The 27,049-nt window shown below is 41.3% G+C and overlaps 2 protein-coding genes across 15 annotated transcripts in view; both read left to right on the plus strand.

The window, feature by feature from the left end:
* The window catches only part of bmal2 (basic helix-loop-helix ARNT like 2), a 35,498-nt gene extending 12,171 nt beyond the window's left edge, over positions 1-23,327 (plus strand). Inside the window, exons 2-17 of one of the 5 annotated variants that reach the window (XM_029758808.1) lie at positions 5,000-5,126; positions 5,572-5,625; positions 5,738-5,779; positions 9,241-9,398; positions 11,199-11,371; positions 14,086-14,203; positions 14,892-15,041; positions 15,376-15,625; positions 15,948-16,054; positions 16,532-16,682; positions 16,838-16,908; positions 17,016-17,130; positions 17,905-17,995; positions 18,090-18,201; positions 18,471-18,658; positions 18,693-23,327. In XM_029758808.1, coding sequence (XP_029614668.1) covers positions 5,000-5,126; positions 5,572-5,625; positions 5,738-5,779; positions 9,241-9,398; positions 11,199-11,371; positions 14,086-14,203; positions 14,892-15,041; positions 15,376-15,625; positions 15,948-16,054; positions 16,532-16,682; positions 16,838-16,908; positions 17,016-17,130; positions 17,905-17,995; positions 18,090-18,201; positions 18,471-18,628 — 1,877 coding nt within the window. In that variant the 3' untranslated portion in view covers positions 18,629-18,658; positions 18,693-23,327. Of the gene's footprint in view, positions 1-4,999; positions 5,127-5,571; positions 5,626-5,737; positions 5,829-9,240; positions 9,399-11,198; positions 11,372-14,085; positions 14,204-14,891; positions 15,042-15,375; positions 15,626-15,947; positions 16,055-16,531; positions 16,683-16,837; positions 16,909-17,015; positions 17,131-17,904; positions 17,996-18,089; positions 18,202-18,470 lie in introns of those variants that run through there. The other 4 variants (XM_029758806.1, XM_029758810.1, XM_029758809.1 and 1 more) reach the window with 4 other exon arrangements.
* Positions 23,328-26,273: 2,946 nt separating this feature from the next.
* ppfibp1b (PPFIA binding protein 1b) overlaps positions 26,274-27,049 on the plus strand; it is a 48,124-nt gene continuing 47,348 nt past the window's right edge. For all 10 annotated transcript variants that reach the window (XM_029758812.1, XM_029758815.1, XM_029758814.1 and 7 more), the window contains exon 1: positions 26,274-26,430. The gene's annotated coding sequence lies outside the window, so the exon portion shown is untranslated. The remainder of the gene's footprint in view (positions 26,431-27,049) is intronic.

The following is a 27,049-nucleotide window of genomic DNA, read 5'->3' on the forward strand; positions in this document are numbered from 1 at the left end:
TTGTATTTGGGACAAACCCTTCACTAAGCCCTAAACCTCAACTAAATCTTGTAAAAAAAAAAAAAAATGGAAATTGAGCAAATTATAGTGACTATACTGCTTGGAGTAACCCTGGATTGTAAACTGTAATGGTCAAAACCATATTGATACAACAGTAGCTAAAATTGGGAGAAGTCTGTCCATAATAAAGCGCTGCTCTACCTTAACAGCACTATCAACAAGGCAGGTCCAAAGGCCCCAGTTGGACTACTTTTCAGTCGTGGTCAGGTGACATTCGGCTGGATGTACACAGAGACCTAACATTAATAATATGCATGTCAATCTCTCCTGGCTCAAAGTGTAGGAGAGATTTGATTTCATCACTACTTGTATTTGTGAGAGGTATTGACATGTTGAATTCACCGAGCTCTCTGTTTTTAAATGACTAGCGCATAGCTCAGACACCCATGCATACCCCACAAGACATGCCACCAGAGGTCTCTTCACAGTCCCCAAGTGCGGAACAGACTATGGAAGACGCACTGTACTACATAGAGCCATGACTACATGGAACTCTATTCCCCATTAGGTGACTGATGCAAGCAGTAGAATCAGATTGTAAAAATCTGTTAAAAATGCACCTTATTGAACAGCAGGGACTGAAGCAACACAAACAAGCATACACACACGTGATAACATACACACTGTACACACACACACGGATTTTGTGTTGTAGATATGTGGTTGGGGATTAAGGGCCTGAGGGCACACACTTAGTGTGTTGTGAAATCTGTTATGAGATGTAATGTTTTTCATTTTGCCAGACCCCAGGAAGAGTAGCTGCTGCCTTATTTGGAAGAGTAGCTTTCAGACGGTTTTGGTGGTAAGGCATTTTGGCCTGTCTGGTAACATCACTAGGTGTTAAATGACCTTTTTTACATTTGAGTAATTTAGCAGATGCTTTTATCCAGAGTGACTTACAGGAGCTATTAGGGTTAAGTGTCGTTCTCAAGGGCACATCGACAGATTTTTCACCTAGTCTGCTCATGGATTTGAACCAGCGACCTTTCGGTTACTGGCCCAAAATCCAGAAACTTCCAAGTGATTCCATACATTGAAACTAGTTCAGTGGAGTTTGCTCACTCCCCCTTCTTCTCTCCATGTAGTGCTGTACTGAAAAGACAGCAAAAATGAGTCACGTGACTCGTGACGTTGCTGGATGCAGGCCTCACTCTACTCTCTTGCCAGTAAATTTGTGATTCAGGAATCTGCAAAGTGTGGAAAAATGTCTGCTCCGAACTTCAGCTTGCCTCCAGAAATAAATGTGTGCCCAAACAGCCCAAAAAACCTCAACCAAGTCCAAAAGCCGAAAATCCCTCGCCCTCAAAGACATCACAAAAACTGGGAAGCATGCAGACGCCTTTAAGGTCAACGGCATCATGAACTTTACCAAGTACCAGGACATTTTAGCCCAAAACCTGGTTGCTTCTGCCAGGAAGCTAAAACTGGGCCGCAATTGAATCTTCCAGCAAGACAAGAACCCCAAGCACACATCAAAATCCACAAAAATGGTTAATTGACCACAAAATCTCAGTCTCCGGACCTGAACCCCATTGAAAACCTGTGGTTTGAGTAGAAGAGGGCAGTCCATAAGCGCAGGAAGGATATCAAGGATCTGGAAAGATTCCATATAGAGGAATGTTCTAAGATCCCTCCCAATGTGTTCTCCAATCTTATAAAACATTTTAGATAATGTCATTATCCTTGCAAGGGGAAGGTGCTGGTGTACTGAATACAGGGTATCCAATCATTCCAATCATTTTTATTACTTGTTAAACAATAGCTTTCTCTGAGCAATTGTATTAGTATGAAATATACCTTTTTGCGCATACAATACAGCTCAGTATTAGTATTTTTTTGTTGAGGTAACAGCACCTTGGTATTCCCATCCCAACCTGGTCTCAGAGCATTTCGTCCTGTATGTAAATCTAAGATTAACCATTTAGAATAAAATGTTATGAATTACAATTAGTATTAAATGTTACGTATTTGAAAAACGTACAATATGTCATGAAATTTACAAATGTACTATATGTTACAAATTCCAGATAGGTGGCTAACATTAGCTAGCTGGATAAAGTTAGCTAGGCTAGGAGTTAAAGTCAAGGTTAGTGGAAGGGTTAGCTAACATGCTATGTACATTAGTTGCAAAATATCTAAAAATAAGTAAGTAGTTGAAAAGTTGCTAATTAGCATAAATGCTAAAGTTGTCCGTGACGATATTCGAAATCGCAACCATTCGGTTGCTAGACGTTCGTGTTATACATCCACCCCGACCAACCACCGAACTTTCATTTTTGCCTTAAGTAACCATTTGTTGTTGTAACTTGATGGGGGTGTAGAGCGCCAGTCTAGTGGTATTTCAAGCCCTTTAGTTCCCACCTCTTCATAGGAAATGTTCATATGGTATGTGTAACATTTAAAAAAAAAAAAGTAGATCTGTCTGCTTCTGTAGTTGAATTATGCATTGTACTATGTACCTGTTTGCATGTATAGATTTGCTCACTTGATCTTTTGACATATGCAATTAAAAAGAAGCCGTGTGTGTGTGTGTGTGTGTGTGTGTGTGTGTGTGTGTGTGTGCTCACCATTCACACGGATGGTGGCTTGATTACCGAAATGTTTGTTTTGCTTTCTCACCTTTCTATTCATGCATTTTTCTGCGCAATTTAATTTTTATTTATTTATTTTACCTTTATTTAACCAGGTAGGCAAGTTAAGAACAAGTTCTCATTTACAATTGCGACCTGGCCAAGATAAAGCAAAGCAGTTTGACACAGAGTTACACATGGAGTAAAACAAACATGCAATCAATAATACAGTAGAAAAATAAGTCTATATACAATGTGAGCAAATGAGGTGAGATAAGGGAGGTAAAGGCAAAAAAGCCATGGTGGCAAAGTAAATACAATATGGCAAGTAAAACACTGGAATGGTAGATTTGTAGTGGAAGAAAGTGGCAAGTAGAAATATAAATAATGGGGTGCAAAGGTGCAAAATAAATAAATACAGTAGGGGAAAAGGTAGTTGTTTGGGCTAAATAATAGATGGGCTATGTACAGGTGCAGTAATCTGTGAGCTGCTCTGACAGCTGGTGCTTAAAGCTAGTGAGGGAGATAAGTGTTTCCAGTGTCAGAGATTTTTGTAGTTCGTTCCAGTCATTGGCAGCAGAGAACTGGAAGGAGAGACGGCCAAAGGAGGAATTGGCTTTGGGGGTGACCAGAGAGATATACCTGCTGGAGCGTGTGCTACAGGTGTGTGCTGCTATGGTGACCAGTGAGTGGAGATAAGGGGGACTTTACCTAGCAGGGTCTTGTAGATGACCTGGAGCCAGTGGGTTTGGCGACGAGTATGAAGCGAGGGCCAGCCAACGAGAGCGTACAGGTCGCGGTGGTGGGTAGTATATGGGGCTTTGGTGACAAAATGGATGGCACTGTGATAGACTGCATCCAGTTTATTGAGTAGGGTATTGGAGGCTATTTTGTAAATGACATCGCCGAAGTCGAGGATCGGTAGGATGGTCAGTTTTACGAGGGTATGTTTGGCAGCATGAGTGAAGGATGCTTTGTTGCAAAATAGGAAGCCAATTCTAGATTTAACTTTGGATTGGAGATGTTTGATGTGAGTCTGGAAGGAGAGCTTACAGTCTAACCAGACACCTAGGTATTTGTAGTTATCCACATATTCTAAGTCAAAACCGTCAAGAGTAGTGATGCTGGACGGGCGGGCAGGTGCAGGCAGCGATCGGTTGAAGAGCATGCATTTAGTTTAATTAATTTTTGGTAATTAACTTTTGGCCATTATGTTGTCCAAATTAACATCTATTTTTGCATTCAAGCTTCCGTTTTGGATTTATTCCTATTTTTTGACCGTGTACGTGTCACCTCTTCCAGTATTCCAAATGTCATACCTACGCACCTGGAACAGATACTGTTTTCTATAAGCTTAAACATACCTTCAAATATAAGCATTTCATTATAATGTCAAATAACTGCAAAGTGACTATTACAAAAGAGGGTTTTAGATTCATAAGGCATCAATGAATCTCTCCTGCTACAACTGAATGTCCTTCTTCCTGTGTGACATCATAACCTAGTTCTCATGTGAGTGAGCCCTGGACAGTAGGTTATGTGAGTGCAGGAAACTGATTCGGAACGAGCGTGAGTTAGTGAATGAATGAGATGGAGGGGTGCGTGTGGCCTGAACATCGTCCCCTATCCAAAGCCCGGCAATCCCTCTACAGATCTTCAGTGGCGAGAGCAGGATTAAACATCAGATTTGGTAATGGGGTTATTTGGGTCTGTGGAACAGGCACTGTGTAATAAATAGGGAACAGGGACAGGAGCTACGCTTGGCCCATCCTGTGTTATTGTCCCCTGGCCTGGACCTATCATGAGTCATGACCAGACACACGTGCACACTCATGCACAGTACCCAGTGAGCAGGTTAGGCTCCGGTCTTTTACATTTGTCATTTTGCAAGACTCTTATCTAGAGCAACATGGAGTTAGTGCATTTATCTTAAGGGAGCTAGGTGAGCCAACCACATATCACAGTTATAGTAAGTAAAACCGTTCCTCAATAAAACAACTATCAGCAAGGTCGGTGCTAGTGAGGAAAGACAGATGGGAGTGTTAGCGCACGAAAGGCACAGCTGTTTTTTTCCCCCACGTCGGAGTGTCTTAAAGAGCCCTTTGCCAAACATCCTCTTAAATAGGCTATAACAAGCCTAAATAAAATGAAAATATACTACTAGTACTGAGATATAGCTTATGTTTGGCAGCATAAATTCGTAACGCGTAAATTCACGTTTTTTTTGGTTCGTTTTGAACGAAAATGTAGGACTGTCCATTTCCAGCCTGGATGACCAACACAGTTGTTCACCTACTGCTCTTAGGATTGTTTACTCAGATCTTTAATCCATTGTTAATGGATACTGTGTAAATGTGTGTTGGTTGTAGGGGATGTGTTGGTGGAGGAAAACCAAAGCCATTCTGTCTCTCTGCCCAGCTTGATGACCCCCACCTCAGCCGCTGGCATGACCTCAGGAATGGAACTGCCCCGGAAACGCAAGGGAAGCATGGACATGTAAGTGTGTGTGATTTTATAAATATAAATCTCTGCCATTATCACATCCATCTCTTACAAGATTATTGGACACCATTTTTATTTAGTAAATAAAATTACAGTACAAAATTGTACAAATTGGTTAGTGTGTGGTGTTTGCGCTTTATGTGCCTGCTTGCGTCTGTTTTTCTTCCCCTGGAGGGTTGATACCTCTCACTGTTTGGATTTGCTGTGCATGTGGGTGTTTGAGTGAGAGACATGAGGAAGAAAACAGTAAAAGCACAGCACCCTTAATTATTGATGCATCGTGCAAACAACATCTTAACAGCATCTCCAGAGTCCAGACTGAAGTCGGGAGGACTTATGTTTGGTATCAGCCAGGCTAACTAGGCAGTGCAATTGACTTTTTAAAACGGCAGATGTAATTGGTTTTGAGTTTAAATAGAAGCATGCACTTTGTTCCCAGGGAAATCAAATCGGCCTCCAGTCTGGTTGCAGATATGAAAGATGAAGAAGACCGGTACCGTTCAACAACTCTCAGGGCTCTGAGCGCTCTATTCAACACACACTATTAATCCACTAGACTGTAGATGTGATTTGATTTGAATCTACTCTCTGTATCTCTCTTATAGGTCTGAAGGGGAGGACTCTCAGGCTAAAATCAAATGCTTCAGGTATCTGGGTTATTCATTGACCACAAACTGGCAACTTTTTTGGTGTTATGTGAGTTTAAATAATATGGTATATTCACCTTATACATATAACCTCTATGTAATTATCATAATAGTAATAGGCTAGTAAATACATAGTTATGGATGGAAAATAAAATATGGCTATGTGGGTGAAATACAGTATATCCAAAAACTTGATGAATGAACTACAACCAAGGTTTACAGTGCCTTCAGAAATGATTCTCTCCCCTTGACTTTTCCACATTTTCTTGTGTTACAGCCTGAAATTAAAATGGATTCAATTGAGATTTGTTGTCACTGGCGTACACACAGTACCCTATAATGACAAATGGGAACTATGTTTTCAATTTTTTTTTACTAATTAATGAAACATTTCAAAATGAAATGTCTTGAGTCAGTGAGCATTCAACCCCTTTGCTTAAAGCTGAGTCAGTAAATATTCAACCCCTTTGCTTAAAGCTGAGTCAGTAAATATTCAACCCCTTTGCTTAAAGCTGAGTCAGTAAATATTCAACCCCTTTGCTTAAAGCTGAGTCAGTAAATATTCAACCCCTTTGCTTAAAGCTGCAGTATGTAACTTTTTGGGCGACGTGACCAAATTCAATTAGAAATGTGAGTTATAGATCTTACATTCTCATTGAAAGAAAGTCTAAGAAGCGGCATATTTGTTCTATGTCCGCTATTTCTATGCTTCCCATTCTTGAGTTTCGTTTTGGTTCTTTTACTTTCGGTTTTGTACACCAGCTTCCTAACAGCTGAAAATACAATATTTTTGGTTATGGAAAATATTGTACAATGACTCTACATTTATACTTGCTTCTTTTGTCTCAAACTCAAATTAGCCGAACTATTTGAATTTTAGCAAACCGGAAATGGCGGAGCGATTTCTGCATAGTGCACCTTTTGAACAAGTCACATAATAAGTTGCATGGACCCACTCTGTGTGCAATAATAGAGTTAAACATGATTTTTGAATGACTACCTAATCTCTGTACTCAACACACATGATTATCTGTAAGGTCCCTCGGTCAAGCAGTGAATTTCAAACACATATATTCAACCACAAAGACCAGGGAGGTTTTCCAATGCCTTGCAGAGAAGGGTACCTATTGGTACATTTAAAAAATGACACTTTGGATGGTGTATCAATACACCCAGTCACTACAAAGATACAGGCTTCCTTCCTAAGTCAGTTATCTGAGAGGAAGGACACCGTTAAGGGATTTCACCATGAGGCCAATAGTGACTAAGACAGTTTGAGTTTAATGGCTGTGATGGGAGAAAACTGAGGACGGATCAACATTCAAATCAAACTTTATTTGTCACATGCTCCGAATACAAGTGTAGACCTTACCGTGAAATGCTTACTTACAAGCCCTTAACCAACATTGCAGTTCAAGAAAGAGTTAAGAAAATATTTACCAAATAAACTAAAGTAAAAAGTAACTACAGCTCCGTCGTTAATGGGGGCATGTTCGGCTCACCTTTTCCTCTAGTCTACAATCAGCTCCTTTGTCTTGCTCACATTGAGGGAGAGGTTGTTGTCCTGGCACCACACTGCCAGGTCTCTGACCTCCTCCGTATAGGCGGTCTCATCGTTGTCTCTGATCAGCCCTACCACTGTTGTGTCATCAGCAAACTTAATGATGGTGTTGGAGTCGTGCTTGGCCACGCAGTCGTGGTTGAACTGGGAGTACAGGAGGTGACTAAGTACACACCCCTGAGGGGCCCCAGTGTTGAGGATCAGCGTGGCAGACATGTTGTTGACTACCCTTAACACCTTGGGGCGGCCCGTCAGGATGTCCAGGATCCAGTTGCAGAGGGACGTGTTTAGTCCCAGGATCCTGAGTTTAGTGATGAGCTTTGTGGGCACTATGGTGTTGAACGCTGAGCTGTAGTCAATGAACAGCATTCTCACATATGTGTTCCTTTTGTCCAGGTGGCAAAAGGCAGTGTGGAGTGCAATAGAGATTGCTTCATCTGTGAATCTGTTGGGACGGTATGTGAATTGGAGTGGGTCTAGGGTATCTGGGAGCATGCTGTTGATGTGAGCCATGACCAGCCTTTCAAAGCACTTCATGGCTACCGACGTGAGGGCCACAGGGCAGTAATCATTTAGGCAGGTTACGTTCGATTCCTTGGGCACAGGGACTATGGTGGTCTGCTTGGAACATGTAGGTATTACAGACTCGGTCAGAGAGAGGTTGAAAATGTTAGTGAAGACACTTGCCGGTTGTTCCTTGCATGCTTTGAGTACACGTCCTGGTAATCAGTCTGGCCCCACGGCTTTGTGAATGTTGACCTGTTTAAATGTCTTGCTCACATCGGCTGCCAAGAGCGTTATCGCACAGTCGTCCAGAACAGCTGGTGCTCCCATGCATGCTTCATTGTTGCTTGCCTCGAAGCGTTCCTACAAGGCATTTTTGCTCATCTGGTAGGCTCGCGTCACTGGGCAGCTCGCGTCTGGGTTTCCCATTGTAGTTTCTCCAAAATATTCACTTAATTGACAGAGTGAAAAGAAGGAAGCCTGTACAGAATAAATATATTTCAAAACATGAATCCTGTTTGCAACAAGGCACTAAAGTAATACTGCAAAAAATGAGGCAAAGCAATTAACTTTTTGTCCTGAATAGAAAGCGTTATGTTTGAGGCAAATACAACACATTACTGAGTACCACACTCCACATTTTGTAGCATAGTGGTGGCTGCATCATGTTATGGGTATGCTTGTAATCGTAAAGGACTGGGGAGTTTTTCACGATAAAAAACAAACAGAATGGCGCCTAAACACAGTCAAGCCTAGAGGAAAACCTGCTTCAGTCTGCTTTCCATCAGACACTGGGAGATTAATTCACCTTTCAGCAGGACAATAACTTAAGTTGCTTACTAGGAAGATGGTGAATGTTCCTGAGTGGCCGAGTTACAGTTTTGACTTCAATCTATGGCAAAACCTGAAAATGGTTGTCTAGCAATGATCAACAACCAATTTGACAGAACTTGAAGAATTTTGGAAAGAATAATTGGAGAATATTGTAGGTGTGGATAGATCTTAGACTTACCCAGAAAGACTCGCAGCTGTAATCGCTGCCAAAGGTGCTTCTACAAAGTATTGACTCGGGTGTGAATACTTATGTAAAATCTGATATTTCTGCATTTCATTTTCAATACATTTGCAAAAATGTCTGAACATGTTTTCCCTTTGTCATTATGGGGTATTGTGTGTAGATGGGAGAGAGGAAAAAATCTATTTAATCCAATTTGAATTCAGACTGTAACACAACAAAACATGGAATAAGTCAAGGGGTATGAATAATGTAAGTGGACAATGTTAGGTTGAATTTTGAGAACACAATCCCATAAAGCCAGACCAAGAAGTAGGGAGGTGTCATGAGAGAAAATGGGTTCACCACATCTGGTGTCATTGAGTGTCCATCTCTCTCCAGGGAACCTCACAGCCAGATCGAGAAGCGGCGGCGGGACAAGATGAACAACCTGATCGACGAGCTGTCAGCCATGATTCCCACCTGTAACCCCATGTCCCGCAAGCTGGACAAACTCACCGTGCTCAGGATGGCTGTACAGCACCTCAAATCCCTCAAAGGTAGCCTACTGTACAGTTGGTTGGCCTGCTCACCCACTTAACTTCCCTGGGCTAGGTCCCACCCTAGTCAACAGCCAGTGGAATCGTGTGGCGCGAAATACAAATACCTCAAAAATGCTAGAACTTCAATTTCTCAAACATATGACTATTTTACACCATTTTTAAAGACAAGACTCTCGTTAATCTAACCACATTGTCGGATTTTAAAAAGGCTTTACAGCGAAAGCAAAACATTAGATTATGTCAGGAGAGTACCCTGCCAAAAATAATCACACAGCCATTTTCAAAGCAAGCATATATGTCACAAAAACCAAAACCACAGCTAAATGCAGCACTAACCTTTTGATGATCTTCATCAGATGACACTCCTAGGACATTATGTTATACAATACATGCATGTTTTGTTCAATCAAGTTCATATTTATATCAAAAAACTGCTTTTTACATTGGCATGTGATGTTCAGAACTAGCATACCCACCGCAAACTTCCAGTGAATTTACTAAATTACTCACGATAAATGTTCACAAAATACGTAACAATTATTTGAAGAATTATAGATACAGAACTCCTTTATGCAATCGCGGTGTCAGATTTTAAAATAGCTTTTCGGCGAAAGCACATTTTGCAATATTCTGAGTACATAGCCCGGCCATCATGGCTAGCTATTTTGACACCCACCAAGTTTGGGGCTCACCAAACTCAGAATTACTATTAGAAAAATTGGATTACCTTTGCTGTTCTTCGTCAGAATGCACTCCCAGGACTTCTACTTCAACAACAAATGTTGTTTTGGTTCCAAATAATCCATAGTTATATTCAAATAGCTCCGTTTTGTTCGTGCGTTCAGGTCACTATCCGAAGGGTGATGCGCGAGCGCATTTCGTGACAAAAAATCCATTCCCGTACTTCGAAGCATGTCAAACGCTGTTTAAAATCAATTTTTATGCTATTTTTCTCGTAAAATAGCGATAATATTCCAACCGGGCGACGTTGTATTCATTCAAAGGCTGAAAAAAAAAAAAATTTGAATTCTCATGAATGCGCAGTGTCACTGTCCCCAGGCTGACCACTCACAAATTCTCCTGCTGTTCTTCGCCCAGAGACAGCAGACACCCCATTCCACTTTCTGGCGCCTTCTGAGAGCCAATGGAAGCCTTAGAAAATGTCACGTTACAGCAGAGATGCTGTATTTTTGATAGAGATGCAACAGAAGGACAACAAATTGTCAGACAGGGCACTTCCAGTATGGAATCTTCTCAGGTTTTGGCCTGCCATATGAGTTCTGTTATACTCACAGACACCATTCAAACAGTTTAGAAACTTTAGAGTGTTTTCTATCCAAATCTACTAATTATATGCAGTCTCGTTTCTGGGCAAGAGTAGTAACCAGCTTAAATCGGGTATGTTTTTTTATCCGGCCGTGAAAATACTGCCCCCTAGCCCCAACAGGTTAAGTCTACCTCATATTTATTAAGTAATGTGAGTTAATACTGTACTAATACAAGGTAATACTTTATTTATACTAATACTTTCTTAGGAGACATGGTGATAGTTTAACCACCAACTGTCACCTTGTCTTAGATGGTTTTGGGTAATTTTAAGTTGCAAATTGTTAAGGATATTGTACATTTGTATTAACTGTAAACCTGATATTATTTTTATGAAGAAAAGCCCAAGTATATTTTTTTCTTCTTTGGCAATGGCTCCTAAATATCACACACATTAATATATTGCTTTAATGCCACTTGACAGAAACAAGAAATCCTCTGTCCTCTCTGACCTCTGTTATACTTACCCAGGTTCCACCTGTTCCTTTGCTGAAGCCAATTATAAGCCTTCATTCCTCCCTGATGACGAGCTCAAACACCTCATTCTCAAGGCTGCAGACGGGTTCCTGTTCGTAGTGGGCTGTGATCGTGGAAAAATAGTCTTTGTCTCAGAGTCCATCAACAAGACACTGAATTACAGCCAGGTGAGAAATCTCACCACTACACACTTTATTAACATTTTCAAACGATTCACACAGTTTCTGTTACAGAATAATAGTTCTGATGTTCTTTGTAGGCAATTTTTAGGTTGCATTGGAACAACGTTAGGTTATGATTTACTTTGACTACATATACATAATTCATTTATTACATATATAAGCATTTCATTAATGTGTTAGAACAGGTCCCAACCGCATTATGTAAGGGAAAATCAATGAACGACGTGGAAGATATGTTGGAGTGGAACTGACCTTCCATGGAGTTGCATTATTTTTCAGAGAACACAGAGCCCTGAGTTGATTACATTATAGCCATGGTATAAAAGTGATAAACACATTTTCCGGTAGACATGTGTTCAACATCCACTGAAGTAGCTAGATGGCTACAGTAGTTGCCGTGGTAACCAAACAGACTTGATAGTGTAGCTAACCAAGCCATCAGTCGTAGCTTGCCATTATGAGAATCGAATTCAACAATGCCCCCAAAAAATGATATTTGACTTTTGCTTTCAAAAGCAGCTCAAACATAGAACATGTCTCAAATAACTATAGCCATTGAGTTCTGCTGTGCAAATATACTGTGCGTTATAGGAAATTATGCACGCTCTAGAATGCACTTCAAATCAATCAGAAACAAGAATTCAATAATGCCAGGGTATAGTAAAGGTTAATGAAATATATCCATAGCATATCTATAGCACATTCGTGTCAAGCAATGCAATAGCTCACATTTCTGTATCTTAATAGATGCATCATTGCAATGACAGCATTTTGTCATCATTATGGCTGTTCTCAAAAGTGTGCTTTTATCATACCAGTGTTGGTGAATATGCCAAACGGTTAAACCCACGTTTTGATGATGATATATAGCCTGAACTAGCCCCATTTCCCCCACCAGCCAGTATAGGCCTGTGACTTACCAGAGTGGCAAACTGCAGTTAATTACCATGAAGTGCTAAACTATAAATGCTTTATAAATGGGAAAATAGATTTGACTTTACATTGACTGCAGTGCATTCGGAAAGTATTCAGACCTATTGACTTTTTCCACGTTTTGTTAAGTTACAGCCTTATTCTAAAATGGATAAAATGTATTTTTTCCGTTAGCAATCTACATACAATACCCCATAAAGACAAAGCGAAATCAGGTTTTTAGAAAGTTTTGCAAATGTATTTAAAAATAAAAACATATACCTTTTTTTTACAGACCCAACTTCATTATAGTCAACCTGTGGGGAAACTCAATTGATTGGACATGATTTGGAAAGGCACACACCTGTCTATATAAGGTCCCACAGTTGACAGTACATGTCAGATAAAAAAATCAAGCCATGAGGTCAAAGGAATTGTTTGTAGAGATCTGAGACAGGATTATGTCGAGGCACAGATCTGGGGAAGGATACCAAAACATTTCAGCAGCATTGAAGGTCCCCAAGAACACAGTGGCCTCCATCATTAAATGGAAGAAGTTTGGAACCACCAAGACTCTTCCTAGAGCTGACCGCCTGGCTAAAACTGAGCAATTGGGGGAGAAGGGCCTTGGTCAGGGAGGTGACCAAGAACCTGATGGTCACTCTGACAGAGCTCCAGAGTTCCTCTATGGAGATGGGAGAACCTTCCAGAAGGACAACCATCGCTGCAGCACTCCACTAATAAGGCCTTTTATGGTAGTGGCCAGACGGAAGCCACTCCTCAGTAGAAGGCACATGACAGCCTGCTTGGAGTTTACCAAAGGAATCTGACCATGAGAAACAAGATTCTCTGGTCTGAAACCCAGATTTAACTCTTTGGCCTGAATGCCAAGCGTCACGTCTGGAGGAAATCTGGCACCATCCCTACAGTGAAGCATGGTGGTGGCAGCATCATGCTTTGGTGATGTTTTTCAGCGGCAGGTACTGGGAGACTAGTCAGGATTGAGGCAAAGATGAACGGAGCAAAGTACAGAGATCCTTTATGAAAACCTGCTCCAGAGCACTCAGGACCTCAGACTGGGGCGAAGGTTCACCTTCCAACAGGACAACGCCCCTAAGAACACAGCCAAGACAATGCAGGAGTGGCTTCGGGACAAGTCTCTGAATGTCCTTGAGTGGCCCAGCCATAGCCTGGACTTGAACCTGATCAAACATTTCTGGAGAGACCTGAAAATAAATGTGAGGTATTGTGTGTAGATTGATGAGGGGGAAAAGCTATTTAATACATTTTAGATTAAGGCTGTAACAAAATGTGGAAAAAGGCCAGGGGTATGAATACTTTCCAAATTAACTTTAGATCCTTCATGTGTGAGTTTTATAGACCAGTATTACCAACTTAATTGTGATGTGGAGGAGGGCTGTCAATGAAATACAAAAGAGTTATGACCCTCAACTACACTATTTAATCTGTAAAATGTACCCTGAGGGTTCAACCCTGTAGGGATCTTCATGCACCATTCACCTCAGTGAGAGGAAGAAGGTAAGTCACAGACCTATACTGGCCAGGGGGGGAAATGGGGCTGGTACAGGCTAAATATCAGCATCATTTTCAGAATGTGGTTTGTCCTTTTGGCATATTCACTTACGCTGGTAATGCAGTTAGGACCTGTTATAACACATTAATGAAATGCTTAAAGATATGTAATGAAAGTGTTATGGAGATGTAGTCAAAGTAAGTCATTACTTATTATCAGCAAGTGGAGTTGATTGGTTGGTTTTTGTTTGCAGACGGAACTGATTGGACAGAGTCTCTTTGACTACATTCACCCAAAGGACATGGGGAAAGTAAAGGAGCAGCTCTCGGCTTCTGAGTTATACCCCCGCGAGCGACTAATAGATGCCAAAAGTAAGTATGTGTGACTCTCAGCTGTATGTGGGGACAGGGTGTGCAAAGTAAGGTGTGTGTGTGTGTGTGTGTGTGTATATATATTTTCCATAAGGAAAATGTTGACCACAGGAATGCTGAAATGACACAGTGGTAGGAGACTGGGTGGTTTCCATTAAAAAGTAGAGCAGTGTAACACCCTAACACATTGGGGTCCTCCCCCCAGGAAGTGAGTCAGCAGCCAGTGAAGGAAAGCTCTCAGGAGTGGAGTTTACCTTGGCCCATACCATGGAGAACACTGCACTGTGTGAGTGGGTCAGTGGGATGATTGTCTGAGGAGTGGGCAGGACCTTTTGGAGCAGTGTTGTACTCATGCCTGACAGTTGTAGTGGAAAACATCCATTTCTGAGAATTCTGTTTTGACATAGAAAATACCTGTATTATTACTTGCAGTGATGAATAGTCTCATAGTGTGTGAATAGTGTGTGTCTACACTATGTTCTGCTAACTGTATGTCATTCTGGATAAGAGCTTCTGCTAAATTACAAAAATGTACAAATGTAAATGTGAGGGGAATTGCGTTGGTATTGTGTGTGTGTGTGTGACTGAATCTCCACTGTGTGTCTGAGTGTGTGTGCGTCCGCAGGCCTGTGTGTTACTCACTCTACTGTGTGTATGCCTCTGTCTAATCGGCCTTTCTTCTCCCCAGCGGGCCTGCAGGTCCAGGCTGACCTCCCGGTCGGAGCAGCTAGGCTGTGTCCGGGCGCGCGACGCTCCTTCTTCTGCCGCATGAAGTACCACAAGATCTCGGTCAAACAGGAGGACAAGGAATTCCAGCCCAGCACATCGAAAAAGAAAGGTAGGGGAAAAGTCTGTCCCCATTTATAAAGTATGGTCTTCATAAATGTGATGGACATTTGGAACTTGTCTGTATAACATTGAGAGAATATTCTCCCCTCTTTAATGTGGATTGGTGTGAAGGAAAATAGTTTCCCATCTGTTCCTTAAGTTTGTGTGTGTTTGTATAAGGCAGGACTGCCCTTTTTTTCATAATAAAACATAAAGTGAAATGTATTCTCTGGATTGGAGTAGCTGCTAAACAATGAATGTAAATGTGTTCATTAAGATTTAACTGTAATAGAAAAACAAATGGATGTAAAATGTCTACGTGTTTCGCTGTCCCCCCCATGTAGAGTCTGAGAAGTACTGCACTGTCCACTGCACAGGCTACATTCGCAGCTGGCCCACCAGTCAGCTGGGGGAGGAGGGGGGTGAGGGGGAGGCTGACAAGGACAGCTCTCACTTCAGCTGCCTGGTGGCCGTGGGCCGTGTCCACCCCCACGCCGCCTCTCTTGTCAACGGAGTTAACGAGGTCCTGGTCAAAGCAACGGAGTTCGTCACGCGCTACGCCATGGATGGCAAGTTCACCTTCGTCGACCAACGGTGATTGTTTTCCTCTCTTTTTGATTTAATGTTTAGGTTCTCATTACACTCAATGGGAAGGGGTTTGTCCTCTTGGTCTCCAAGCACTGGATGGCAAATACTGGATAATGTAATTATCCTATAAGACCCATGACAGTGTGGATGTGGTGTCTCTAGAGTCTGGGTCACTGAGTCATATCACTCAGGCTCGAGTTGCCTTGAATTGAAGAACTGCACAAATTTGTGCATATCAGACTGACCTCTTCATAACCACATTGGCTCCTCTGAAGAAGTAATGACTTGAAATCACGTGATTACTAACAATATGTTCTACTCCTTACAGAGCCACTACTGTCCTAGGATACTTACCCCAGGAGCTGCTTGGAACGTCATGCTACGAATACTTCCATCAAGATGACTTGCCACATTTAGCAGAACGACATCGAAAAGGTAGGATCTCGTTAGTTCAGCCAGTGGTTGATTACCAAACTAGTTTATGCTGTCGCTTGCACCATGCATTTCCTGTTACCAACCCGAGAGACGAGAAACATTCAAAGTCTTCCCTAGAATTCCTAGAATGTAGAATCAAATCATAACCCAGGAGCAAAGAGCCAGAGGCTAGCCACAACCCACCAGTAGGGCCCCAAATCACTACATGGGAGAAATGGTCCTAGTTTTGAGCCATGTTGCTACACAACTTCAATGTTTTTCCTAGTTTCAGAATTTCCCAAATTTTTCCCCCCATTGTTTTCCTCCGGTATTCCTCTGAAATGGTCATCAAAAATGAAAAAGAAAAACATTCCTATTTGCATGCCATAAGCAGCTTTTATGCTATTATTACTCTTGTTCTAACCATACCTAGATATTCTTTATTCCATTTAACATCTATCTCCTCTAACTTAAACTTTCACACCTTTTTCCTTTCAGTGCTGCGGAGTAAAGAGAAAATAGAGACAAATTGCTACAAATTCAAAACGAAACATGGCTCTTTTGTCACACTACAAAGTCGGATGTTTAGTTTCATAAATCCCTGGACCAAAGAAGTAGAATACATAGTGTCAACCAATACTGTCATATCGTAAGTACAAATCTTTTCCTTTTCCTCCTTTAGGATCATCATTTGATCTTTCTGTACTGTCATTGTAGCTTTGTGACACTGTGTAATTAAACCTTTTTTCTCAAAACTCTTTCCCAAAATGGTTCTCATGTGTCCACATTCTCTCACGTCTCCAGCAGTGACCAATGTCCAACAGACAGATCTGGAGACAAAGCAGAACAGTCAACTAATTCCAAGGCTTCTGAAGGTTAGTTGAGATGTCAACTTGAAAAAGCTGACGATTGGTGTTATATAAGCATTGAGGTCAATAGCTAAATAGACCTAACCTGTGGCTAATGAATGCTTTCCTCCTAGACGATGGCAATAAGTCTCTTCCCATCATCCCGGGGATCTCCTGTGCTTCCAGTACCATGATCTATGCAGGGAGCATCGGGACCCAGATCGCTAATGAGCTGCTGGACTACAACAGGTGGGTGATGGGGTGTGGTAGCCTATCAGTGAAGACGGACATGTGGCAGAGAAAGGGGAGGAGCGTGTGTGTGTGTGTGTGTGTGTGTGTGTGTGTGTGTGTGTGTGCATTACCAGTCAAAAGTTTGGGTTGTGCAAAGCTGTCATAAAGGCAAACTTTGAAAAATCTAAAATATGTTTTGATTTGGTTAACACCTTTTTGGTTACTACATGATTCCATTTGTGTTATTTCATAGTGTTGATGTCTTACATTGTAGAAAATAGTAAAAATAAAGAATAACCCTAGAAAGACCAGGTGTCCAAACTTTTTACTGGTACTGTCATTTATTTATATGTTTATTATTAACGTTCCAATATAACTATTTTATGTAGAACCGGTATGCTTCCCTGTCTCATTTGGGGAATCGTGTCAGCTCCTAAAAGACATTTCTATCTGCAACGTTCAGTGCTTGGCACCCTCTTGACAAGATTCTGGTGAAACTTTTCAAACTGCAATAAGCTGTCAAAAACTCTCCAACACGCTCTTGAGAAGTTGCAGGTGTGAAAGACGCACAAGTTTGGACCCGCGCCTGGAGATGTCAAAATATGTTCTTTAATTTATATCACTATGAATTAGGTATGCTGTTCAAGCTATTCTTGAATGTGCTCAATGATATTGTTGGTACCTCACTGGATATATTCTGTTTGGCATTGTTGTCACTGTACCAAAGCAGTAAACAAGCTCAGAAATGCCTGAGGTGTGATTGTTGTGATCAGTTTGATCTGTCTGTTTTAGGATGAACTCGTCCCCATCCAGCGGTAATGTCAGCCCCTTCACTGTGCTGAAGGACAAGTCTCCTCTGCAACTTACACTGTCCAGCAGCAACGTAAGTCTCTAGTGTGTGTGCGGGCACAGTCTCTGTGTGTGTGTGTGTGTTCATGTATGTATTGCTTTAACTTTTTTTCCCCTGTCTCATTGAGGTGCCAAATGGAGAGGTGGCAGAGCTGGAGATGCCAGGGAAGTCCAGTTTAGAGGAAGGAGAACAACAACAACACAAAAGACCACAATTCCCTGCAGGAGAATCACTCATGGGTACAACATCACATCTCATCCCTTTAGCCCATTATAATCTTGACTAGTTTAGAATTTGTCCTTTGTGATACTGAACAGAGTTTTTGATGATGGTACTCTTCTTGCTGAAGATCCATTGTTCAGTCGTAGATTATGTGGTTCTGTGACTGGTTTGTAATCCTCTCTCTTCCTTGCTCTCTTTCTCTGCCTCACACACTCTTTCTGACTCTTTCTTTTTCTCTGACCATCTTTCTCTCTCTCTCTTCCCTTCCCTCTCTCTGCTCCCCCAGTGGAAACTTCCCAGCTGGATATGGAGAATATGATGGACCCTGGCCTGGGAGGCCTTAGTAATGACGAGGCGGCCATGGCAGTGATAATGAGCCTGCTGGAGACGGACGCCGACCTGGGCGAGGCCGTGGTCATGGATGAGATCAACTGGTCCCTCTGAACTGGTCCCTCTGTCTCATCTCTACTGAAACTCTCCACGTCTCACTAAAATTGACTGCACTGATCTCTCTGAAACTTGCCACAGCTCACTGAAATTCGCAGCCTCTCTGAAATGCCCCCCCCCCCCCTTGGCTCTCTGAAACACACTACAGCTCTCCATAACTCGACCCAAACACAGCATTTCCCTCAGTACAGTTTTCTCTCTCACCAGGTATCGGCTCCCCTTTTTAAAACATATTTTTATTTATTTATTAGTTGTTTTAGTTTTTTCCACATAAGCTGTGTAATCTTCAGGTGGCTGTTTTCATTTTTTTTTTAAGACAATGGGATCGATTTGGCGGTAAGGGACAACAGCTCTCCACCACTTTCAGTAGGAGGAAGAGAAGAGTCTGAGGCTGTGCCTACAAAGCCTTTCAGGTGGCCATTTTGACTGTTCTTGGCGGCTAATTGTCCGTATCTGCTTTCCTCACACCTACAGATCACGTTCCCCTGCTCAGACGTTGCATGCGTCTACCAATTATTGCGTGCCAAGTCATCGGCTGTGTCATCGACTGACCGATTACTATAACATATGATGTGGTTAGCTGATACGTACAATTCTTATCCAGGGGTTATAAGATCTGGCATGCATCAGCTACGCCTGGGCAGAGGAACGCACCCACAGTCTCTCCCCATCTCTGGAGTGGCCTTAGGAGGCGTGGCCTATTTGAGCAGCAGCCATTTTGTGTCCCCACGTGTCACATCCTGTAAGACTGGCTGAATCCCAAATCACTCCCTTCACCCCTTGACCCTCCATTTGTGCTTTCACGTGTGCCTCCGCCATATGCACAAGTGTCCCAAAGCAGAGGGAGAGATTAGACAGCCAAGCAAACAAGGTTGCAGGCTTTAGAGCGAAGTGCTATCCCGACACGCTCCGCGATATGTTTTGAGTTTGCGCAAATATTTTTATTTGAATATACAAGTAGTTGAATATTGGAATGCATTTGGCAATACACTTGGAAAGTATTGGCATGTATTTGAAAATAACCAGTATTTATACAAATATTTAAATACTCCCATGCTTTTGAACCCAGGTCTGTTTGGTCCTAGGTTTATTTTAAATCATATATTTGGAAGTAACCATTTGAAAATACTTATGCTTAAATAGTAGGCTATTTTATAGGAAATCATTTGAAAATACTTCTAATAGAAGTAATTGATTCGGCACCACATTATTTGAAAATGCTTAAATACACAGGTCTGGTTGACATTGAGAGTCACTGATAGTCCGCTATCAATGTGCCACTTTGAGATTTTCCCACCATCAGAGGAACGGGGTGGGTGTCACGGTCTAACCACCAACTCTCTGGCACACAGCATTTGGACCGACGTGTGAAGACCTGGTATGGATAAATGCCACGTTCATCCGCCATCTTGACACAGTCTTAAAAACAGAAATGGAGGTTTAAGGGAATAGACTTAAATTCTATTATTAAAGTAGAGATGTATCAAATACCTTATATCAAAGTGTACAGTTTATAAATGATCTCTGACTCAGGGATCACTCAGGGAGCAACAGAACAGAAACCACCCCTCATTCCTCCATTTCATGTTTATTCAATCTTTTACTTTTTTTTTAGCACTTGTAGCAGTGTTTATTTCTCAGGCTATATATCACAAACCTATAGTACGTGGCAGTACAGACGTTGGTATTGTTGTAAAGTGATTTTGTTTTTCGGCTTTATGACGCCCATGCTTTGACTTAATTTCATGTGTCATAATGCACTGATAAACAACAGTCTTATACAGCTCGTTCAGGAGGTGCTACTTCAGAGGTCAACCGAGTAGTTTGTGGTGTGTGGATTCTTTAAGGGACTACTATGCAGAGTGAACATTCCAGAACATCAATATACATCTCTGTCTCTCGCTTACTGTTCAAACCAGGGGTTGTAACCATAATTATTTTTCGTTACATTCCACTGTTCCGACCAGCAAAATAAAGTTCTGAACCGGTTCAAAACCCGTAAAAAAATAATGGTTTATATCATTCCTTTCTCTTCCTTTTTAAACTTCTTTAGCTCAACAATGACTTCGCCAATCAGTGTGGATGGAGCAGCTTGCTATGGAGTGGGCAAGCTGTGATAGATGTTTACATACATTGGACAGACAAGTGTAGGGCACAAGATGTGACTGAAATTTTGCAGGTGGGGAGAGAGCGAGCAAGAGGGTGGAGGAGACTTGGCTTGAAGCGCTGGGCATTTTGTTATGACATGCATTATCTGAATTAGGATCACAGCATTATACTTGTGGAGGAACAGATTCAATGAAGGAACTTTGAATGTCTTTGAACTTCGAAGAGTTGGCTTAACTTTGGACCAGAAGCTTGTGTGTGTGCAGAGCGTCACCAGAATTAAAATAAAAACAAATTTGACCTTTTTGTAGTTATTAAAGCCAACTTGAAACATGATAAGTATAGTATCCTAGTATTGTGTAAGTTTATCCATTCTTCTCAAATAAAAAAATCTATCTCCCTAATTTCGGAGTAATCACACTCATAATGTCAGTAGGCTAATAGCCTATGCTTCGGACGGCGAGAGATAGGTAGCCTACACACACTGGCAAAGATTTTCAGCTGGCAGGCAGACACTGGAATAAGTTTCTGAGTGACAGAGTGAGGGCTTTGCATAGGTGCTTTTTTTTGTGGGACTGAGAAAAAATGCCCCGAATGTAAAAGAACAAATGAACCAGTTCTCTTGCTTCAAAAATAACGGTTCTGTTCCGGAACAGTATAGATCACTTTCGTTCTGATTCTGTTCCTCAATTGTTGTTATTTTCCAGTCTTTGGTTTTGTTCCCTGAACCTGTTCAAACTCCTAGTCACAACCTAACCTGTCTGCCAAACAAGTTTGCTCAGAGGTTATAAAATAATGGGCATGCTGCCAAAATGGCAATATGATATGAAGCATGATTTGAGAATTTAAGTGGGTTGTCATCAAACAATATGGATTCCATAGCCAATTACTTTTTTTGTGATCAAATACACCTGGACAAAGAAACAAGTAACAAGACCTGGACAAGACAAAAATTGCCAACTACTTTATTTGGAGTTGCCCATTTTACCATTGCCCCACCAAACTATAAGAAGCTAGATAAGCATGCTTTTTAAATGTGGTGGCTCGAGGTCATGTTAGTAAGCCCATCACCTGCCATCTATGGTCACACTGATTGGTCTATGGTCACCATGCTTTGAATGAATAATGGTTTTGTGGCAGCCTTATGTGAGGTAAGACTAAAGTCATGAAATGTCTTTAAAATTATGCTATTTAAACTCCAATGCCTGTGTGCATACTGCTGTTTTAGCCCATCCCGCCACAGTCGTCACTTTTTAAAGTCTGTTTTGTGCCAGTAATGTTTTGTGCCAGTAATGATTTTGGTTCGGTTCTGAGGGTGGGATGGATGGAGGTGTATTGTGAGTTCTGAAGAACACTGTCTCTGGAGCTCCACTTTTGCTTCAATACTGAGAGAGGCACCAATCCCACTAGGACCCCCACTACCTGTCTGTGTCTGAAGTGCCTCATGCCGTTTCTGCATGGATACCTGAGAAGTGTATGTTACAAACCATCAGTCCCACCTTACCTCTCAACACATTAAATGGTATGGCATTTCCCCTAGCGACTGTTTATTGGATCATGGGATTAATCAGAAGTATGAAACACGATTGGTGGCTGGATTTGACGTGCCAATCACGAGCCTGATCACAGATGATGGCATTCAACAAGCAAGCTGTGAAAGCATGTGCCATAGATACAGGCTGGTCCTATAAAAGGAAAAAAGTTGTATGATTTTAGTTTGTTTTAAGATAAAAACATTTTATTCTAATATCATTGTACTGTATTTGTGAATGCCCTGAATTGTGAAACCGTTAGTGTACGTTTGTACAGTTGGGCTGCCGCCCACCCTATTGTCATTGTGGGGTGGCATTGAGTGGAAGTCTTTGGTTAGAGTCAACCTCAACTGTCCCTGTCCCAGTTTGAAGTACTAAACATTATCCAAGGTATAGTTAGATTTAGTTGGGTTTTTTTGGTTCCTTTTATGTCCCGCTCAGTTGATCTTATTGCATGCAGCTGCATTTGTATCCTTTAAAAAAAAATGTTAATACATTTTTTGTGTTTGCCTTATAAGACAAACTAGAGTATGAGACAGACCGGTATGTGTGTAGGCGTGTGAATGAGTAACCATAAACTGTTATCTGTGGACTGATAAGGCTTCAGAAACTGTTTCCCAGACTAATGCTGTTTCCCAATTGATGCGGATGCCCTAGAATCTAGATATACCACAAACCAATGTTTTATAGTGCTTGTGGCACAGGGATCCCAGTTGGCCACTGTTAGCCTGTTAGCCTTGCCTTTTAGCCTATCCACACACAAGCAAGGCCCTTCTTTACCTGTGGGCTCAGAGAAGAGCTGTTTGTTAGCAGGGGAGGCTAGTCAGTGACACATTCACATTTACAGCTTCAAAATCCCCTGTCCTGTTTTTTTAATATACTGGATTTGTTACTGTTAGTATCTGTTTTGTTTGTTTGTTTTATTAGTGGGCTTAAGAAGCACTTAAAGATTCATGGCATTATTGCTGCTTCAACAGGTCTGGTTTATGGCAGAGAAGTTGTCTCTAAGCTGTCTTGTGAAAAAAAGGTTATTCTTAATAAACATTAGTTTCCTTTTACTTCACAGTGGTGTTAATGTTATGCACACGTGCACAGTCTGCGCACACACATGCGCACTTCATATTAAATCAATGTTTCCTGTCTGTACAAATGTCCTCTTTCAATCCATAGCCTTACTGCGACACCTTCCCTGTAGAGCTCATAATGAGATCACTCATGACTACAGCTTTTTTGGTAATTATATTTAGATCAACCCTGTCCTCTCCTCCTTTTTGCCCCCCTGCTAGGAGAATTACATTTCCATAATTTTACAAATGTGATACCACTTGGGTAAGTGTGATTAAGTGTGCCCATGGTAAGCTGGTGTAACTTCCTGTTTTCATAAAGTATCTCAGAGTAGGAGTGCTGTTTTAAGGATCAGTTTTGCTTTTCAGATCATAATAATTAAGACTGGGGGAACCTGATTCTATGTCAGCGCTCCTACTCTAAGACGCTTTGTGAATATGGGTTGTGGCGTGTACATAAAGTCGGCACTGTGGAGGGTCCATTCTGTTGATGTGACAGGCTGCATCTCTACCCTGCAGGAGAGGAACTACCTATGTCACAGAGCTCTGTCTGTGAGTGGTTTAGGTAAGAATTCTAGCTATGTCATTTCAAAATATTTTTTGTTAAATATAAAATGTCTCTTGTTCACGAATGATAGCAATCAGAAACTGACCATAAAAACCAAAGGACATTCAACTTAAAAGCAAGAAAAGCAATCTACTGTATTACACATTGAACCTCTTAAGAAATCCATTTAACTTTTTTGGGACAAAAGTAGGAAAAAGTATCTGAGAAAGACAGGGAAAGATAAGCTTCTGTTAGTCTAGCTGCCATTGTTTTTGCCATTTTCTATAACTCTATGGAACTCTGTCTTTGTGACATACAGTACAAATGTTTAAACCAAGAAACAGCCACTTTGAAAGTGTTTTTAAAACCGTTACAAATACAGCTTAATCTATATAATTTTACGTTATTGATTGATTAGATAATTTTATAGTTTATAACTAATCTTTTCATTTCAAAATATTTATCTCTTTTCTTTGGTTGTGCATTTGTGATAGAAAGTTTATGAATGTGTGCCCAGGTGGACTGATCACTCTGCATGAGTTGTGGAGATACTTCTGTAATGGAACTGGGGGCAATGAGTCAGCTATGCTGAGCAGATATTCACCACCTTGGAAAGTAACAGGGTAGGCACCAAAAATGTACTTTTCTTATCTTTAAACAAACTTTTTTTCCTTTGTCTTTTCAGTCTTCTCAATACTTTTTTTCAATGTTAGCCATCCTCAGAACAGACAGCAGCTCTGTATTGCTGCATTGTTATTTGCATAATTCTTTACAAAATACTGGCAATACTTTACATTTTGTTACTCTGCTACCGTTGTATCACTAACTATTATCTAACAAAATTGTAGTAATATATTGTCAGTACAGGTAACTGCATAGTAGTAGAATTAAGCCTTTTTTACACAAGTGGAATAGGGAACAGGTGTTACCACACAGGTATCAGGGCAAAGTGTTACCAGAATATTTAATACTGTGTGAGAGACTGACGATCTGTGGTTATGCACAGGGTGGGGTTGTTGGTTTACAGGAGTATGTGACAGCCATCAGTATGCTGATTTGAAGTTACCCCAGTAGAGAGACATTATATTTCATTGTCATCCCAAGGGGTACTGTAGGTGCAATGAATTATGAGGATGAAAATTGAACAATGTTACTGTTCTTTGCCTTGCTCAAATGTCTTTGCTCAAGATCAAATCCCTTCTCAGGGGAATTCAATATAATGTAATCATTAGTGGGATTTGTGTGGGTGCCATGGGAGGCTGGGAATCTACTGGCACTGCACTGGCACTTGCCCTAGCTGCATTTGTAGCAGATGTTACTATGCTTGTTTTTCACTAGATGGTGCTAAATGTCAAATTTCACAAAGTATATGGTCTCTGATTACACAGGCTGTGTACAGGATGAGCGTGGCAGCCTTGTTCCCCATGCCTAACCCACTTACAGCTGTGGAGCGCACCAACAGAATATTTGTAAGATTAGATATAGATAACAATGTTAAGGATCGCACAGGAACCCTTTCAAAACACAGGTAATCCTAATGTAAGGTTACAAAACCTCCAGCATCGCAGGCAGCTGGTTTGCTATTGCTGCAGTTCCTCTCCCTCTATTCTAATTATCCAGCCTTGAACTGTATTTTCTGGGATTTGTGATTGTAACTACATCTTGTGAGTGTGCAGCCAATACAAGGCTGTAAACATATGATGTTGATCATTCTATTTTCTTCCATAACATTCAGTTCTATTTAGCTATCAGCCTGGAGGAGTTCATCGTGGGGGCCCTGGATGATGAGTGGATCAAGGAGATGCTGGAGTGTGACCCCGACACTGAGTGTGGAAAGGATGGCGTTTGAGTAAAGACAGACAGAGCGGTGATGTGGATGGATCCAGACCTTAATTTCATTCTCTCCTTGATGTCAGCTGATGCACTGAACTGGGGACATATGGACTGGGGACATATGGACTGGGGACATATGTCCCGGGGACAATCTCTGGAATCTAGCTATCTGTGCAACGTTTCAACAGTTTCCAAAGGCCAAGACTATCAGTGTTTTTATGTGTTACAGATCTTGAAAGCAATACTGTAGCCGACTTCCATTCCTAAACAAAATACCATTCTATTAACAAGGTCTAAGATGTTTTTTTCCCCCTTATTGTACAAGAAAGGCAATAGAACACTGGAAATTTGAAAAAAGTAATTATGAAATACATTTTCCAGACCACTTCACTTAGGCTACGTGTGTGCCCCCTACAGACCACATAGGGCTTGCTTTTTAAAATTGATTGGCAGGCACGTCCCAAACTCTGAAAAGATCACAGAGAAGTTCCTCTTGCCAAACCAATCCAGTCGGGAGCGGGGCGGGATGTGCCTGCCTGCGATGACGTTTCCACTTTCCAACTTCCCATTGTCCCGTTTCCGACATGGCGTAGAGAAGAGGCAACGCAGCGGGCTGGCATTGTAGCGGAAAAGTTGATCAAGTACAGGGATTTCGTTATTTCAGTAGGTGGATATATAAACAGTTGAAGTTATAACAGGGATTCAAGCAAAGTTTCGGTAAGTGCGACATTTATGCAGATGTTTTGTATCCATCTAATTCAGTCACAGTGAGTAGCGGCTGCTGTGATTTGGCAACAATGACAATGTTGACAGTCGTAATGTTACTTTTATCCAACTCATTCTAATATGAGCACTTTTAATGACATACTATTGCAATGTTAGTTTTGCACATTGAGTTCTTTGCAAGGAAACTTGACAGCTTTTATTTTGTTCCAGTGAATGAGTGTAGCCTACGTACGTCAAATTAGTTAAAAAAAAGTGAAATTGTATAAGAATTAATCCTAACAGATAGCATGTAGCCAGCAACGTGGCTTCTCACTTTAATCTACAGCAGGGGTCTTCAACCTTTTCTTGCCCAGGGACCCCAATCATATGTTAACAAAAACAAAATGTCACGTCCTGTCAGGTGAATAATAATGGCAAGGAGAGGTAATGAACATTTTAAAAAATTATATAATTGAGTTTTTATTATTTTGACCTCCCCACGTTGTTGGAAGAGGAAGTATAACTCGATAGCAGGGATTTTCAACTAAATATAGCTGCGGGACGATTTATTTTTTTCTTCTTGAGCGATGGTCAGGGGGCCCAGTCTGGTCTCATTCTGTCTGTTAATCTG

This window comes from Salmo trutta, chromosome 7 (assembly GCF_901001165.1).
Source record: "Salmo trutta chromosome 7, fSalTru1.1, whole genome shotgun sequence".
NCBI classification, from domain to species: domain Eukaryota; kingdom Metazoa; phylum Chordata; class Actinopteri; order Salmoniformes; family Salmonidae; genus Salmo; species Salmo trutta.